General features: G+C 41.8%; 1 protein-coding gene across 1 annotated transcript in view; it reads right to left on the minus strand.

Moving 5' to 3' along the window:
- Nucleotides 1-333: 333 nt before the first annotated feature.
- The window catches only part of LOC112080481 (xylosyl- and glucuronyltransferase LARGE2s-like), a 104,098-nt gene continuing 90,312 nt past the window's right edge, over nucleotides 334-14,119 (minus strand). Inside the window, 5 exon segments of the mRNA XM_070442605.1 lie at nucleotides 334-4,033; nucleotides 4,661-4,856; nucleotides 7,108-7,254; nucleotides 7,527-7,805; nucleotides 8,074-8,237. Of these exon segments, the coding sequence (XP_070298706.1) occupies nucleotides 3,836-4,033; nucleotides 4,661-4,856; nucleotides 7,108-7,254; nucleotides 7,527-7,805; nucleotides 8,074-8,237 (984 nt within the window). The 3' untranslated portion in view covers nucleotides 334-3,835.

Below are 14,119 nucleotides of genomic sequence, written 5' to 3' on the forward strand. Positions count from 1 at the left end.
TGTGTGTGTGTGTGTGTGTGTGTGTGTGTGTGTGTGTGTGTGTGTGTGTGTGTGTGTGTGTGTGTGTGTGTGTGTGTGTGTGTGTGTGTGTGTGTGTTTGTGTGTGTGTTGTGTGTGTGTGTGTGTGGGATGTGTGTTATTCCTTCTCCATGAAGTCACTGCAGACATCATGTCTTCATATAAAAACATTAATGAGAGGAGAATCCTTGATGTTTTAAAACCAATTAACTCGGAAAATAAATAATGCGTGTATAATTCCACACTTATAGTGGTGATACCATATCCTTCAATCTGTTCCACTTATGTTCCAATGGAGACAAACCTCAGACAAACTGGTAGAAAAAAGGGCATATTTATTTAAAGCACTTTGTCCCCGACATAGAAAAATATGATTGATTTGAGTCGACAATAATAAATAGAGTGCCTGACTATCCTCAGGCCCCATTGGTAACGTACAGCAGTACAATCAATATCCAGTTTCACAATACAGCAAAGGCACTAGCATTTACTGCAATCAGAACAGTCGACAGAGGTTGTGGGAGGCATGGAAGGTGGCAGGGAGAGYTGGTGTCTGGATCCATTCCTTGGTAGCCAATTCAATGGCAGCTGTGTATGTACCTAACCCATAGRAACAATGCAGGGTATGTGCCCATCCCATAGTCGTGTTGTATGTGCCGACCCCATAGTGGCATTATATGTAACCATTCAGTCATTACAAAGTCATTACAGTAGCAAATAGGCTTGAACACTTGTGCCGTTTCTCGTGACTTTAGGCGTATGCCTATTATTTGGCATTTGGAGTGGTAGGTTCATTGGGGTTGAAAGGTTGATTTGTTACTGCCCGGGTTGTCCCATGGATTATGTGTACTATAGAGTTCAAAACAGTAGTAGTAGCATATAGAGATTTAGGAAGGGGTTGGGATTAGAGAAAGAAGGGATGGTTTGTGAGAACAGGAGTGGGTTTCAGGATGGTATACAAAAAAAACAAGAGATGGGTCAATAGAAAAAGGAATTACGTTTTAAAGAAAAGGGGAAAGGTTCATCGTAAAAYGAGAAAGGTTTGTTTGGTAGATGACAAGGTTTGTTACAGTAGATGGCACAMAGCATACAGCGTAACACTCATKTAGACATGGCACTGGTAATGCTCCAATCGCTCATGGGATTTCAGTAGTGATTGTTAACGAATCAACAACAGGCCGTTCATTTGCAGCCATTGCATTTCTAGCGAGATGCTTTTTTGTTGTTGCTATTTTGATTTTTTGGGGGTCTGTTTGCGGTGGTCCCAATCAGTGGTGGCTTGTATTTTTGGCTGAATTCGGGTAAATATTTGGCTTAGAGGGGATAAATATATGCAGAAGGAAAAACAAGAATCTTAATATTAATACCTATACAGTACCAGTCAAAAGATTGGACACACCTACTCATTCAAGGGTTTTTCTTTATTTTACTATTTTCTACATTGTAGAATGATAGTGAAGACATCAAAACTTTGAAATAACACATATGAAATTATGAAGTGAACAAAAAAAGTGTGCACATCAAAATAGATTTTAGATTTTAGAATCTTCAAAGTAGGCACCATTTGGCTTGATGACAGCTTTGCACACTTGGCAATCTCTCAACCGGCTTCACCTGGAATGCTTTTCCAACAGTCTTGAAGGAGTTCCCACATATGCTGAGCACTTGTTGCCTGCTTTTCCTTCACTCTGCGATCAAACTCATCCCAAACCATCTCAATTGGGTTGAGGTCAGGTGAGTGTGGAGGCCAGGTCATCTGATGCAGCACTCAATCACTCTTCTTCTTGGTTAAATAGCCCTTACACAGGCTGGAGGTGTGTTGGGTCATTGTCCTATTGCGAAACAAATGAAAGCGCAAACCAGATGGGATGGCGTATTGATATAAAATGCTGTTGTAGCAAAGCACCCTCACACCATCACACCTCCTCCATGCTTCACGATGGYACACATATGCAGAGATCATCCGTTCACCTACTCTGCGTCTCAAAGACACAGCGTTGGAACCAAAAAAAAAGGACAGATTTCCACCGGTCTAATGTCCTTCGCTCGTGTTTCTTGGCCTAAGCAAGTCTCATGTTCTAATTGGTGTRCTTTGGTAATGGTTTCTTTGCAGAAATTCGACCATGAAGACCTGATTCACGCAGTCTCCTCTGAAAAGTTGATGTTGAGATGTGTCTATTACTTGAACTCTGTGAGGCATTTATTTGGGTTGCAATTTCTGAGGCTGTTAACTCTAATGAACTTATCCTCTGCAGCAGAGGTAACTCTGAGTCTTCCTTTCCTGTGGCGGTCCTCATGAGTGCCGTTTCAACATAGCGATTGATGTTTGTTGCGACTGCACTTGAAGAAACGTTCAAATCTCTTGACATATTCCCGATTGACTGACCTTCATATCTTAAAGTAATGATGGACTGTTTTTTCTCTTTGGTTATTTGAGCTGTTCTTGCCATAATATGTTTTTATTTTTTTACCAAATAGGGCTATCTTCTGTATACCACCCCAACCTTGTCACAACACAACTGATTGGCTCAAACGCATTAAGAAGAGAATAAATTCCACAAATTAGGTACAGCTAAATTATTTGAAATGCATTCCAGGTGACTATCTCATGAAGCTGGTTGAGAAAATGCCAAGAGTGTGCAAAGCTGTCATCAAGGTAAAGGGTGGCTACTTTGAAGAATCTTAAATGTCAAATATATTTTGATTTGTTTAACACTTTTTTGGTTACTACATGATTCCATATGTGCTAGTTCATAGAATGTAGAATATAGTCAAAATAAAGAAAAACCCTTGAATGAGTAGGTGTGGCCAAACTTTTGACTGATACTGTATATATYTATTCTTTAGATGCAGGATGATAAACGCAGGTTATTAGTATGATGTAGAGGAAAGAGAAAATTATATGACATTGAGTGGTAAGAATGTAGTATGACATAGCATGGTGACTTAGTGAGCAGCTCATTTAGTCAGTGAGTGCACACACATACACAATGTCCAGCTTAACCATGATGCCTGGCTATTCTCCCCGCTCAATCATTCAGAAGCTTTCAAACAAGGACATACTCTTTCCTTTCAGGGGGCCCAAAAATAGAGAAAGGAAAAAATAATATAATTATTATGCAACATCATAACCAAAACCTATATTTGCCATATTTGTTTGTTATTAATTGCTAATCATTTACATTGAGAAAAAAACTGATATCATTAAATATCTTATTAAATATAATGGAAAATTATAAGGCTTAAACGTTTCTCCAGTTCGATTGGTCACTCCGAACGTGATTCCGATTCGTCCCCTTGAAGAGACCAGGGAAGATGCAACTTCCCTTTCTTTCAGTTCTGTGTTTCTCAAACGTCCTGTCCTTGAGGTCCAGGTCCAGATATCCCATGTGGACGTATTGGTTTGAAATGTATTTTCCTCAGAAAAGGCCCCGATTGTCCGAACAAATCATGATAATTGTCACTTACTCCCAGACTTAAAGCAGTCAACCACTCATCCCTCTCAGAGGAACGTCTTCCCAGTGAGCCCAACATCGTGTGACAACTGTCATGTCTGTTCTGTTTGGTTCATTGTTTTTATTCCAGTTTGGGCCATAATCCATTATAGCAGAGTTGGGTGGGTCATCCCAGCCCAAACCACCCCAGAAAGTTTAACACATCTCCAGAAATTTCTACAAGACTTTAAAGCTCCATCTTGATATCCAAGATAGTTGCCAATATTCCCAAACCCCTTCAGACTTGCCAGGGAGCAGCATGGGGGCCAGTGGGGCCGTTGGGGCCCTAGATATGGAGCCCAGTGGCCCTTGGGAGTCCTGGTTTAGATGTTCCTCTGAGCAGTGAGGTACTTGAGGGCAGCTGCGCCGTACTTCCGGGACAGGTCTTGGTGGAACTCTTCTTTCAGGGTCTGCAGGCAGTAGCGGTAGCCCGGGCTGGAGCGAAACTTGGAGATGTCGAAGCTGGGTGCGTGTGGCATGTGGATCATGAACGCATTGGGCAGAACCATCAGGTCGTACTCCTGGGGGGTGGGAAAGGGGTGAAAACGTGTTTTATTTTTTTMGTTTATTGGACACGGTCCGTGTACAACAGGCACCACATTTGAGCTACGTAGCTAATACTCATCTGCAGTCCCAGGCTGTGACTGAATAATTTAAGACTCGAGAAACAAAGTCACGTTCGTGGCTCTGAGGTGCTGAACACTGAAATGTCACGGCTTGACTTTGATTTATGGGCCATTACAATAGCTATTATTCCTGACTTAGCGAAAGCATTAAACCTAATAACAGAGGTCTACTGCGAATCAAATCTGTTCTAATCATTAGCATAACCTTAACTGAATTCCAAAGATGAGTTGAGGTTTTGAATTACATTTAAATTAAAAGGAGTTATTATGTGCAGATTATTTGGGAGTAGAGTCTGAGGATAAAATGTGAACAATAACTTTAACAACCATTTMTCTTCTCAACGAGCCATAAACAGATGAGCATATGCAGACTTTAACTACATCTCTTAATCTGCCAGTCTTGTCTGCTATGGTTTTTTGGTCTACCCAATGTGTGCAACTGTACTGTGGTGTGATAATGTGTCCTGGAGGAAAATAAATATATTATATTTTAACTCCCCACCATTATCCTCCATACTGTACCTGTGCATCCAGCTCCATGATATGGGAGACCTTGTTCCAGCCAAAGCCCACAAAGCGCTGGTCATACTCAGGGCAGTCCCGCTTCACCACCACATAGGGCTCAAAGTCTGCCTCCCACTCCACCTTATAGGGCGTGGTGGCTGTCCGCCACTTGGCGTAGTTGGTAGGAGCATGGCCCTTGGTCCAAACGTGATACCTGGGGAAGGCAAGGAGAAAGAGAAGTGTACAGGTCTGTTAATAATAGTTTTGAACAAGATTGCATTAAGTGCATCCGGGAAAGTATTCAGACCCCTTGACTTTTCCACATTTTGTTACGTTACAGACTTATTCTAAAATGGATTAAATCTTTATTTTTTTTCATCAATCTATACACAATACCTCATAATGACAAAGCAAAAACATGTTTGTCATTTACATAAGTAATCAGACCCTTTAAAAAGTACTTTGTTGAAGCACCTTTGGAAGCGATTACAGCATCGAGTCTTCTTGGGTATGARGCTACAAGCTTGGAACACCTGTATTTGGGGAGTATCTGCCATTGTTCTCCGCAGATCCTCTCAAGCTCTGTCAGGTTGTATGGGGAGCATCGCTGCACAGCAATTTTCAGYMCTKSCCAGAGATGMTAGATCGGGTTCAAGTCRGGGKTCTMGCTGGGCCACTCAAGGACATTCAGAGACTTGTCCCGAAGCCACTCCTGCGTTGTCTTGGCTGTGTGCTTAGAGTCGTTGTTCTGTTGGAAGGTGAACCTTTGCCCCAGTCTAAGGTCCTGAGCGCTCTGGAGCAGGTTTTTATCAAGGATCTCTCTGTACTTTGCTCTGTTTATATTTCCCTCCACCCTGACTTGTCTCCTAGTCCCTGCCACTGAAAAACATCCCCACAGCATGATGCTTCCACCACCATGCTTCACCGTAGGGATAGTGCCAGGTGTCCTCCAGACATGATGCTTGATATTCAGGCCAAAAMAGTTCAATTTTGGTTTCATCAGACAAGAGAATCTTGTTCCTCAAGGTCTGAGAGTCCTTTAGTTGCCTTTTGGCAAACTCCAAGTGGGCTGTCAAGTGGCTTTTACTGAGGAGTGGCTTCTGTCTGGCCACTCTACCATAAAGGCCTGAATGGTGGAGTGCTGCAGAGATGGTTGTCCTTCTGGAAGGTTCTCCAATCTCCACAGAGATTGTACTTGGTCACCTCCCTGACCAAGGCCTTTCTCACCCGATTGCTCAGTTTGGCCAGGTGGCCAGCTCTAGGAAGAGTYTTAGGYGTTCCAATCTTCTTCCATTTAAGAATGATGGAGGCCACTGTGTTCTTGGGGCCCTTCAATGCTGCAGAAATGTTTTGGTACCCTTCCCCAGGTCTGTGCCTCGACACAATACTGTCTTGGAGCTCTACGGACACTTACTTCGACCTAATGGCTTGGTTTTTGCTTTGACATGCACTGTCTACTGTAGGACCTTATATAGACAGGTGTGTGTGTGTGCCTTTACAAATCATGTTCAATCAATTGAATTTAAAACAGGTGGACTCGATGGAAACAGGATGTCTCATAGCAAAGGGTCTGAATACTTATGTAAATAAGGTATTTCTGTTTGCTATTTTGATACATTTTCAAACATTTATAAAAACCTGTTTTCGCTTTGTCATTCTGGGGCATTGTGTGTAAATTGAAGAGAATTTTATTTATATAATACATTTTAAAATAAGGCTGTAACGTAACAAAATGTGTAAAAAGTCAAGGGTTTTGAATGCTTTCTGAATGCACTGTATACAGTACCAGTCAAAAGTTTGGACACACCTAGGGATTTTCTACAGTGTACTTTCTACCTTCATATCTTAAAGTAATGATGGACTGTCATTTCTCTTTGCTTATTTGAGCTGTTCTTGCCATAATATGGACTTGGTCTTTTACCAAATAGAGCTATCTTCTGTATACCACCCCAACCTTGTCACAACACAACTGATTGGCTGAAATGCATTAAGAAGGAAATAAATTGCACAAATTAACTTTACCAAGGCACACCTGTTAATTGAAAAGCATTCCAAGTGACTACCTCATGAAGCTGGTTGAGAGAATGCCAAGAGTGTGCAAATATGTCATCAAAGCAAAGGGTGGCTACTTTGAAGAATCTCAAATATAAAATATATTTTGATTTGTTTAACAAATCCATGTGTCATTTCATCGTTTTGATGTCCTCACTATTATTCTACAATGCAGAAAATATTACAAATAAAGAAAAACCCTTGAATGAGTAGGTGTGTCCAAACTTTTGACTGGTACCGTATATATTATCAAATGACTTCAATGTATCAATGTAATCAATGTAATAAACATAGTATCAACATCAGGAGGGCTGTTCCAAGTTATGTCATCTGGGTCTATTTCAGAAGGGCCATTCAAACCTCCTGATCTTACAAGCCAGATCGACCAATGAGAGCTGTTAGTGCTGGTGTACCTGAAGGTGTAGAGGGTCCCCATGTCCAGCATGGAGAGCAGCTCAGCTTTGGATTTGGGAAAGGAGAGGCGGTAGCGCAGCGTCTCAAAGGCCGGTACCACCAGAGCRTTCTTAGTGTGGGCCATGTCTAACTGGACCACTGACTTTCTGCGGGGATAAGATAGAGAAACCATTCATTTACAATGAATCCTCTTCATCAGCTAGAGCCACAGCTGCCACTAGTTGGTTGGAATGCATTTCTGGCAACAACTTAGCTGTGGGTTTGACTCCCACATGGGCAATATTTAAACATCATACATATGTTGTTTGTACATTTCTTTGGATTAAAATGGCGGCTAAATGACAACAACAACAAAAATCTCAGCCAGTGTTCTGTCTATGTTTAGGATGGAACATCTTCGGGAAGAACTACAACTCACCTGAGGTAATCATAGAGGCCGTACATGGGCAGGAAGTCCACGTCTGCCAGGAACACATAGGGCGTTTTGGCGTTCCTCAGGGCCACATTTCTCACCAGGTTGACGGGGTAGAACTGGCCCTCCTTGTAAACGATATGGTAGCCCACGTTCTTACGGTTCTTCAGCACCTCGGAGGCCTGGGCGTAACGCAGGAACTGTTGGGCCTCAGCGTCTGACATGTACAAGGCCAGGCTGATAGGGCCTTCCCAGTGCTTACATATGGCCTCCAGCATCTGTAACCTGAGAGAAATAGAGACGACATAAAATACATACAGAGTAGTATAGTATCACACACATGTATAATGATACTAAAAGCAGCGGTGGAAGTGGAGAAGAAAAGATGGAGGAGGGGGAAGAGGAAGAAGTAGAGAAATAAGCAAAATACAATCATATTTGTGGAGAGGTGCACTCCTGATTAGCCATGACGTGATACTGAATTCAAGCTCACATCTCCAACAACTAGTCAACCAAAGGCCAGTAGGCTCAGCACTATAAGGTGAGTGTTTACCTGTCCATGGAGAGCTGTGCGACCAGRGTGACGTCCGCGTCGTCCCCGGTGGGCGTGTACTCGTACTGCAGGAAGTAGAGGTGCACGCGGTGCACTGTGATTCGCTCCCGCCGGAAGTCATAACACTGGTCGTCTTCATCCAGCTCCTCCAGAGCTCCTTGTAACTGGAGAGGGATGGACAGAGGGAGGTCAAAACCAATGTTCAGATTGTAAATATTCCCTCTAATAGGCTAACATGGTTTCATGAGAGCATGCGGCACACCTGTACACTCTGTTGTGTTCTGTCTGGATGTCCATGATAGTATAGTGAATAAAGGTATGGTGAATTTTAAAACCTACTTGAGGTGTTAGGGAGTGGTTTGTTAAATGTTATACAACGGGTGATGCAAATCCTGAATGCTGATTGGTTAAAGCCGCATTCCAGCCGGTGTCTATTCCACAAGTTACCACCGGCTAAATCTATGACGTTAAAATGCCTATTACCTAGTTCCATCTGACTAATCCACTGTCTCATCAGCCCAGCCAGGCAATTTATAAACTTGATCTCCACAATAAAAGCATCTAGACATGATCTCACATTTCTTTTAGACTAACATTTCGTTTTCAACAGCGGAGATTTGTATAGACCTTGCTGTCTGTCTCTCCGACATTTGCAACATTGTTTCAATATTCAAATTCTATCTCCAGCTGTCCCATAGTAATGAACGTTGGGGAGTCGGGACTGCGACAGACAGGCAGGCAGCGTTTCTCAGCCAGTCGAAATCATGAATCAGCTGGCATCATTTGTTATGGGTGTATACAAAAAAAATGTCAATAGAAAGAAGGTAAAACGAAGTCTTTCCAGCGTCAGTTTGAAGTGATTGTGTTAGCTGTGTTGTTGGCTAGCTCCTCTGAACAATAGTGTCCTGACGAGTGAGCACATTTTCTATGCCATGTGAAATCGCATGTCATTATCAAGTTAATCTACAAAAAAGTGAAATGGTGCCTATTAATCCTTCTGCCATGCAAACTTATTTTAGTTATGTGCCCTTCAGAGTGACTACGCAGAAATATTTGGGAATTTGGGTCACGCACAATTTAAAAGATCTCTATAATGCCAATTTCCCTCCCTTGATATTCCGCCTGAAACAGGATCCTGAACGGTGGGGTTTACTTTCTCTTTCTTTGGCCGGAAGAATTAGCATTGTTAAAATGAATGTATTACTTAAGCTTTTATACTTACTTCAATGTATTCCTATCTTTCTAACAAAATATATATTTTTAATCTCCATAGATAAACTGTTATAGGCTTTAATCTGGAACAAGAAAAACCCTCGGAATACGTAAGAGCATATTGCAGAGATCTCATCCCCAGGGTGGTCTAGCACTTCCGAACTTTCAATATTATTACTGGTCAGCTCATATATGAATCGTTCTATATTGGATGACAGAAATCCCTGATGTTACAGGCCCGAAATGGTTGACCTTGGAGATCTTATCCTGTGGCCCCACCTACATAGCTGCCTTACTTTTCTCAAGACTTGCATTAGCTGAGCCCGTTTCCAAATACACTAAAAACACTATTGTGAAACATTCTCTAGAAATCTGGAAACAGTTCAGGCGATCGTTTGATCTCAGTGAATTTTCAACTTCTGCCCCAATATTAAAGAACCATACATTCTCTCCATCAGTATTAGACCGTGCGTTTCATTTATGGTCTGGAAAAGGGATCTCCTCACTGAACGACTTGTACATTGGTAAGGATTTTTCATCTTTGGAACAGTTAGTACAAATGTTTAATCCTAGATTCCATTTCTTTAGATACCTGCAATTGTGTAGTTTTGTATCTTCATATGTCACGCCCTGACCATAGAGAGCCTTTTATTCTCTATGTTGGTTAGGTCGGGGTGTGACTAGGGTGTGTTATCTAGGGTATTATATGTCTATGTTGGCCTTGTATGGTTCCCAATCAGAGGCAGCTGTTTATCGTTGTCTCTGACTGGGGATCATATTTAAGCAGCCTTTCCCCACTGGGTTTTTGTGGGATCTTGTTTGTTTGTGTGTAGTTGCCTGTGAGCACTGCATTTGATTTCACGTTTCGTTTGTTCTGTATTGTTTTGGTGAGTTTCATTAATTAAACATGTGGAACTCTACACACGCTGCGCCTTGGTCCGTTAATTCTACAAACGATAGTGACATCATACTCCAGTAACTTCCCTTCACGCCCACCTACAGTGGGGAGAACAAGTATTTGATACACTGCCGATTTTGCAGGTTTTCCTACTTACAAAGCATGTAGAGGTCTGTAATTTTTATCAATAGGTAACTTCAACTGTGAGAGACGGAATCTAAAACAAAAATCCAGAAAATCACATTGTATGATTTTTAAATAATTAATTTGCATTTTATTGCATGACATAAGTATTTGATCACCTACCAACCAGTAAGAATTCCGGCTCTCACAGACCTGTTAGTTTTTCTTTAAGAAGCCCTCCTGTTCTCCACTCATTACCTGTATTAACTGCACCTGTTTGAACTCGTTACCTGTAATAAAGACACCTGTCCACACACAATCAAACAGATTCCAACCTCTCCACAATGGCCAACACCAGAGAGCTGTGTAAGGACATCAGGGATAAAATTGTAGACCTGCACAAGGCTGGGATGGGCTACAGGACAATAGGCAAGCAGCTTGGTGAGAAGGCAACAACTGTTGGCGCAATTATTAGAAAATGGAAGAAGTTCAAGATGACGGTCAATCCCCCTCGGTCTGGGGCTCCATGCAAGATCTCACCTCGTGGGGCATCAATGATCATGAGGAAGGTGAGGGATCAGCCCAGAACTACACGGCAGGACCTGGTCAATGACCTGAAGAGAGCTGGGACCACAGTCTCAAAGAAAACCATTAGTAACACATTACGCGTCATGGATTAAAATACTGCAGCGCACGCAAGGTCCCCTGCTCAAGCCAGCGCATGTCCAGGCCGTCTGAAGTTTGCCAATGACCATCTGGATGATCCAGAGGAGGAATGGGTGAAGGTCATGTGGTCTGATGAGACAAAAATAGAGCTTTTTGGTCTAAACTCCACTCGCCGTGTTTGGAGGAAGAAGAAGGATGAGTCCAGCCCCAAGAAACCATCCCAATCGTGAAGCATGGAGGTGGAAACATCATTCTTTGGGGATGCTTTTCTGCAAAGGGGACAGGACGACTGCACCGTATTGAGGGGAGGATGGATGGGGCCATGTATCGCGAGATCTTGGCCAACAACCTCCTTCCCTCAGTAAGAGCATTGAAGTGGGTCGTGGCGGGTCTTCCAGCATGACAACGACCCGCAACACACAGCCAGGGCAACTAAGGAGTGGCTCCGTAAGAAGCATCTCAAGGTCCTGGAGTGGCCTAGCCAGTCTCCAGACCTGAACCCAATAGAAAATCTTTGGAGGGAGCTGAAAGTCCGTATTGCCCAGCGACAGCCCCGAAACCTGAAGGATCTGGAGAAGATCTGTAGGGAGGAGTGGGCAAAATCCCTGCTGCAGTGTGTGCAAACCTAGTCAAGAACTACAGGAAACGTATGATCTCTGTAATTGCAAAAAGGTTTCTGTACCAAATTATTAAGTTCTGCTTTTTCTGATGTATCAAATACTTATGTCATGCAATAAAATGCAAATTATTTACTTAAAAATCATACATGTGATTTCTGGATTTTTGTTTTAGATTCCGTCTCTCATAGTTGAAGTGTACCTATGATAAAAATTACAGACCTCTACATGCTTTGTAAGTAGGAAAACCTGCAAAATCGGCAGTGTATCAAATACTTGTTCTCCCCACTGTACCTCCCTTCTATATTCTCTTTTTAAAGTGAACCCTTATATCAAAGGGGGCATAATCTTGATCTATATGTTATTAAACTCGCACAATCTGGATTCCCTGTACTCTCTTAAGAACCAATGGGAAGAGGATTTATGTGAACAATTTACAGACGAAACTTGGCAGAGTATGCTTCAGAGAATACATTCTTCATCTGTGTGTCTAAGACATGTTGTAATTCAATTTAAAATAGTTCATCGGCTGCATTGGTCAAAGGCAAAATTATTCAAGATTAGACCAGAAATACATCCCACTCGTGACCGATGTAAGCAGCCTCCTGCTACTTTATTACACATGCCCGAAATTGACAGATTTCTGGATATCAATTTTTTTGACGTTTTCTAAGATACTGGGGAGACCTATAGAACCTTCTGCCTTCATTGCATTATTTGGAGTGGCACCACAGGAGGCCCCTCTAAACAGTTCTATGGCCAACATGCTGACATTTACTATTCTTCTAGCTAGACGTCTTATACGATTTAAGTGGAAGGATCCTACTTTTAACCATTGGATAAAGGAAGTTATGCAACATCTCGAGCTAGAGAAAATACACTACTCCGTTAGGGGATCTGCAATTACATTTTATAATATCTGACAACTTTTCCTATCCTTTGTAGAAGACAAGGACACGGCTGATTTCACAACTCCATAAACCAACCCAAATTAGAATTTGTATCATTATTTTAATTTATTTTTTAACTTTTTGTATTATAATATCTTTGTATTTTTTTTTTTACTAAATGATTATATTACTCTTTGTATATCATGCCTGCTTTAAGTTTCATTGTTATGGATGTACCCAAATAAATGTCACTAGAAAACAGCTTTATCACACGTAAATGAAGCTACTTTGTTGTTATTCTGGCTGCACTGGTTGACCGGACTATAAATTAGCCTTAGTTGTCTAGCTAGCAAGCAAAGGATAAGAACGTTGCAAGCCAGTATGGCAATAGAACATTTAGAACGAAAAACTGGGTTGCGTCCATAGATGCAAATCAAAAAGACTGAACGTCTGGGTCGCATCTCTGGCAACTGAACTGATAGAACAAACGACTAGGCGGCTTGGGTAGCAACCCTAGAATTGTGTGGGGACTATATCCTGTGGAAGGATGAAATAGGATGAATAAATTCATCAAAATAACGTTTTTAATGAAAATATGAGACTCGTTTCAGGAAACTAGGTGGATGTCGCGGGTCACTATTTCACAGGAGAGCCAATTGAATGTAAACGTTTTTAATCAAAATGCGTTGGAAGGTGAACTTTCATGTGCYTTAATAACAGACTTGTATGCCATCTGTAAATATGAATACAATTGTTAAATTACGAGCCCAGTTGGTTTAGCCACAGAAAAAGCGAGAAACATTCACGCTAGCCATGATTGGCTGAGATAATGAGTGGGCTGGACATGCCGAAAGATACGTTCGGATTGGTCTGCCATATAGCACGCTTTGAGCTGGTCAGTATGTGAAGGTAATCCTGTCAAACAGAGCTTTTTTTATGTATCACATAGTAGAACTGCATAAGTGTTGCTTTCCACTTTCTGGAGGACCGAGATTTGAAATCAGTGGAATTAGAGTACGATAGCTAAGGAGATGGAGAAAACACCTGTCTCTGGATTACATCTTCAAACGAAGGGCAACCATGGCATCCGTGACAGGGAGAGGCATCCATCCATGATGTATACGGATAAGATAGTCTAGCTAGCTACATTTTCAGATATTACACGTTTTAAATTTTGACAGAAAGTCGTTTTCATTTCAAATTACGTTGTACTGTTATCTAGCTAGCTAAAGTTCACTGGCTGGCTCACTAGCTACTGTTACGTGTATGATCTTATTATTCGTATCTCAGAGGCATTTACTTTGCTAGTTATAGCCTAATGTTAGCTACAGTAGCTAGCGTTGGACCTGGTTGGTTAGCTACCTGCAGATTCATGCAGGGTTGTAATGTCATGAGTTGGGATTATGGTTCATTGTTTAGCTACCTAGCTAGCTAGCTACATGTCTTAACAAAAGACTCCACTATGCAAGTAACCATTTCAATAGAATGTCACTGCGACAACTGTTGATAGACTTAGCTGGTAAATTCGCTCTGGCTATCTAATCCGATTTCAGAGCACTCTCGTCTGAGTGTGCCAGAGTGCAGAATAACTGACGAATTTACGAACGCTCAACACCTGTTGAACATTGAACACGCTCAAC

Source organism: Salvelinus sp. IW2-2015, unplaced genomic scaffold, assembly GCF_002910315.2.
Source record: "Salvelinus sp. IW2-2015 unplaced genomic scaffold, ASM291031v2 Un_scaffold16331, whole genome shotgun sequence".
NCBI classification, from domain to species: domain Eukaryota; kingdom Metazoa; phylum Chordata; class Actinopteri; order Salmoniformes; family Salmonidae; genus Salvelinus; species Salvelinus sp. IW2-2015.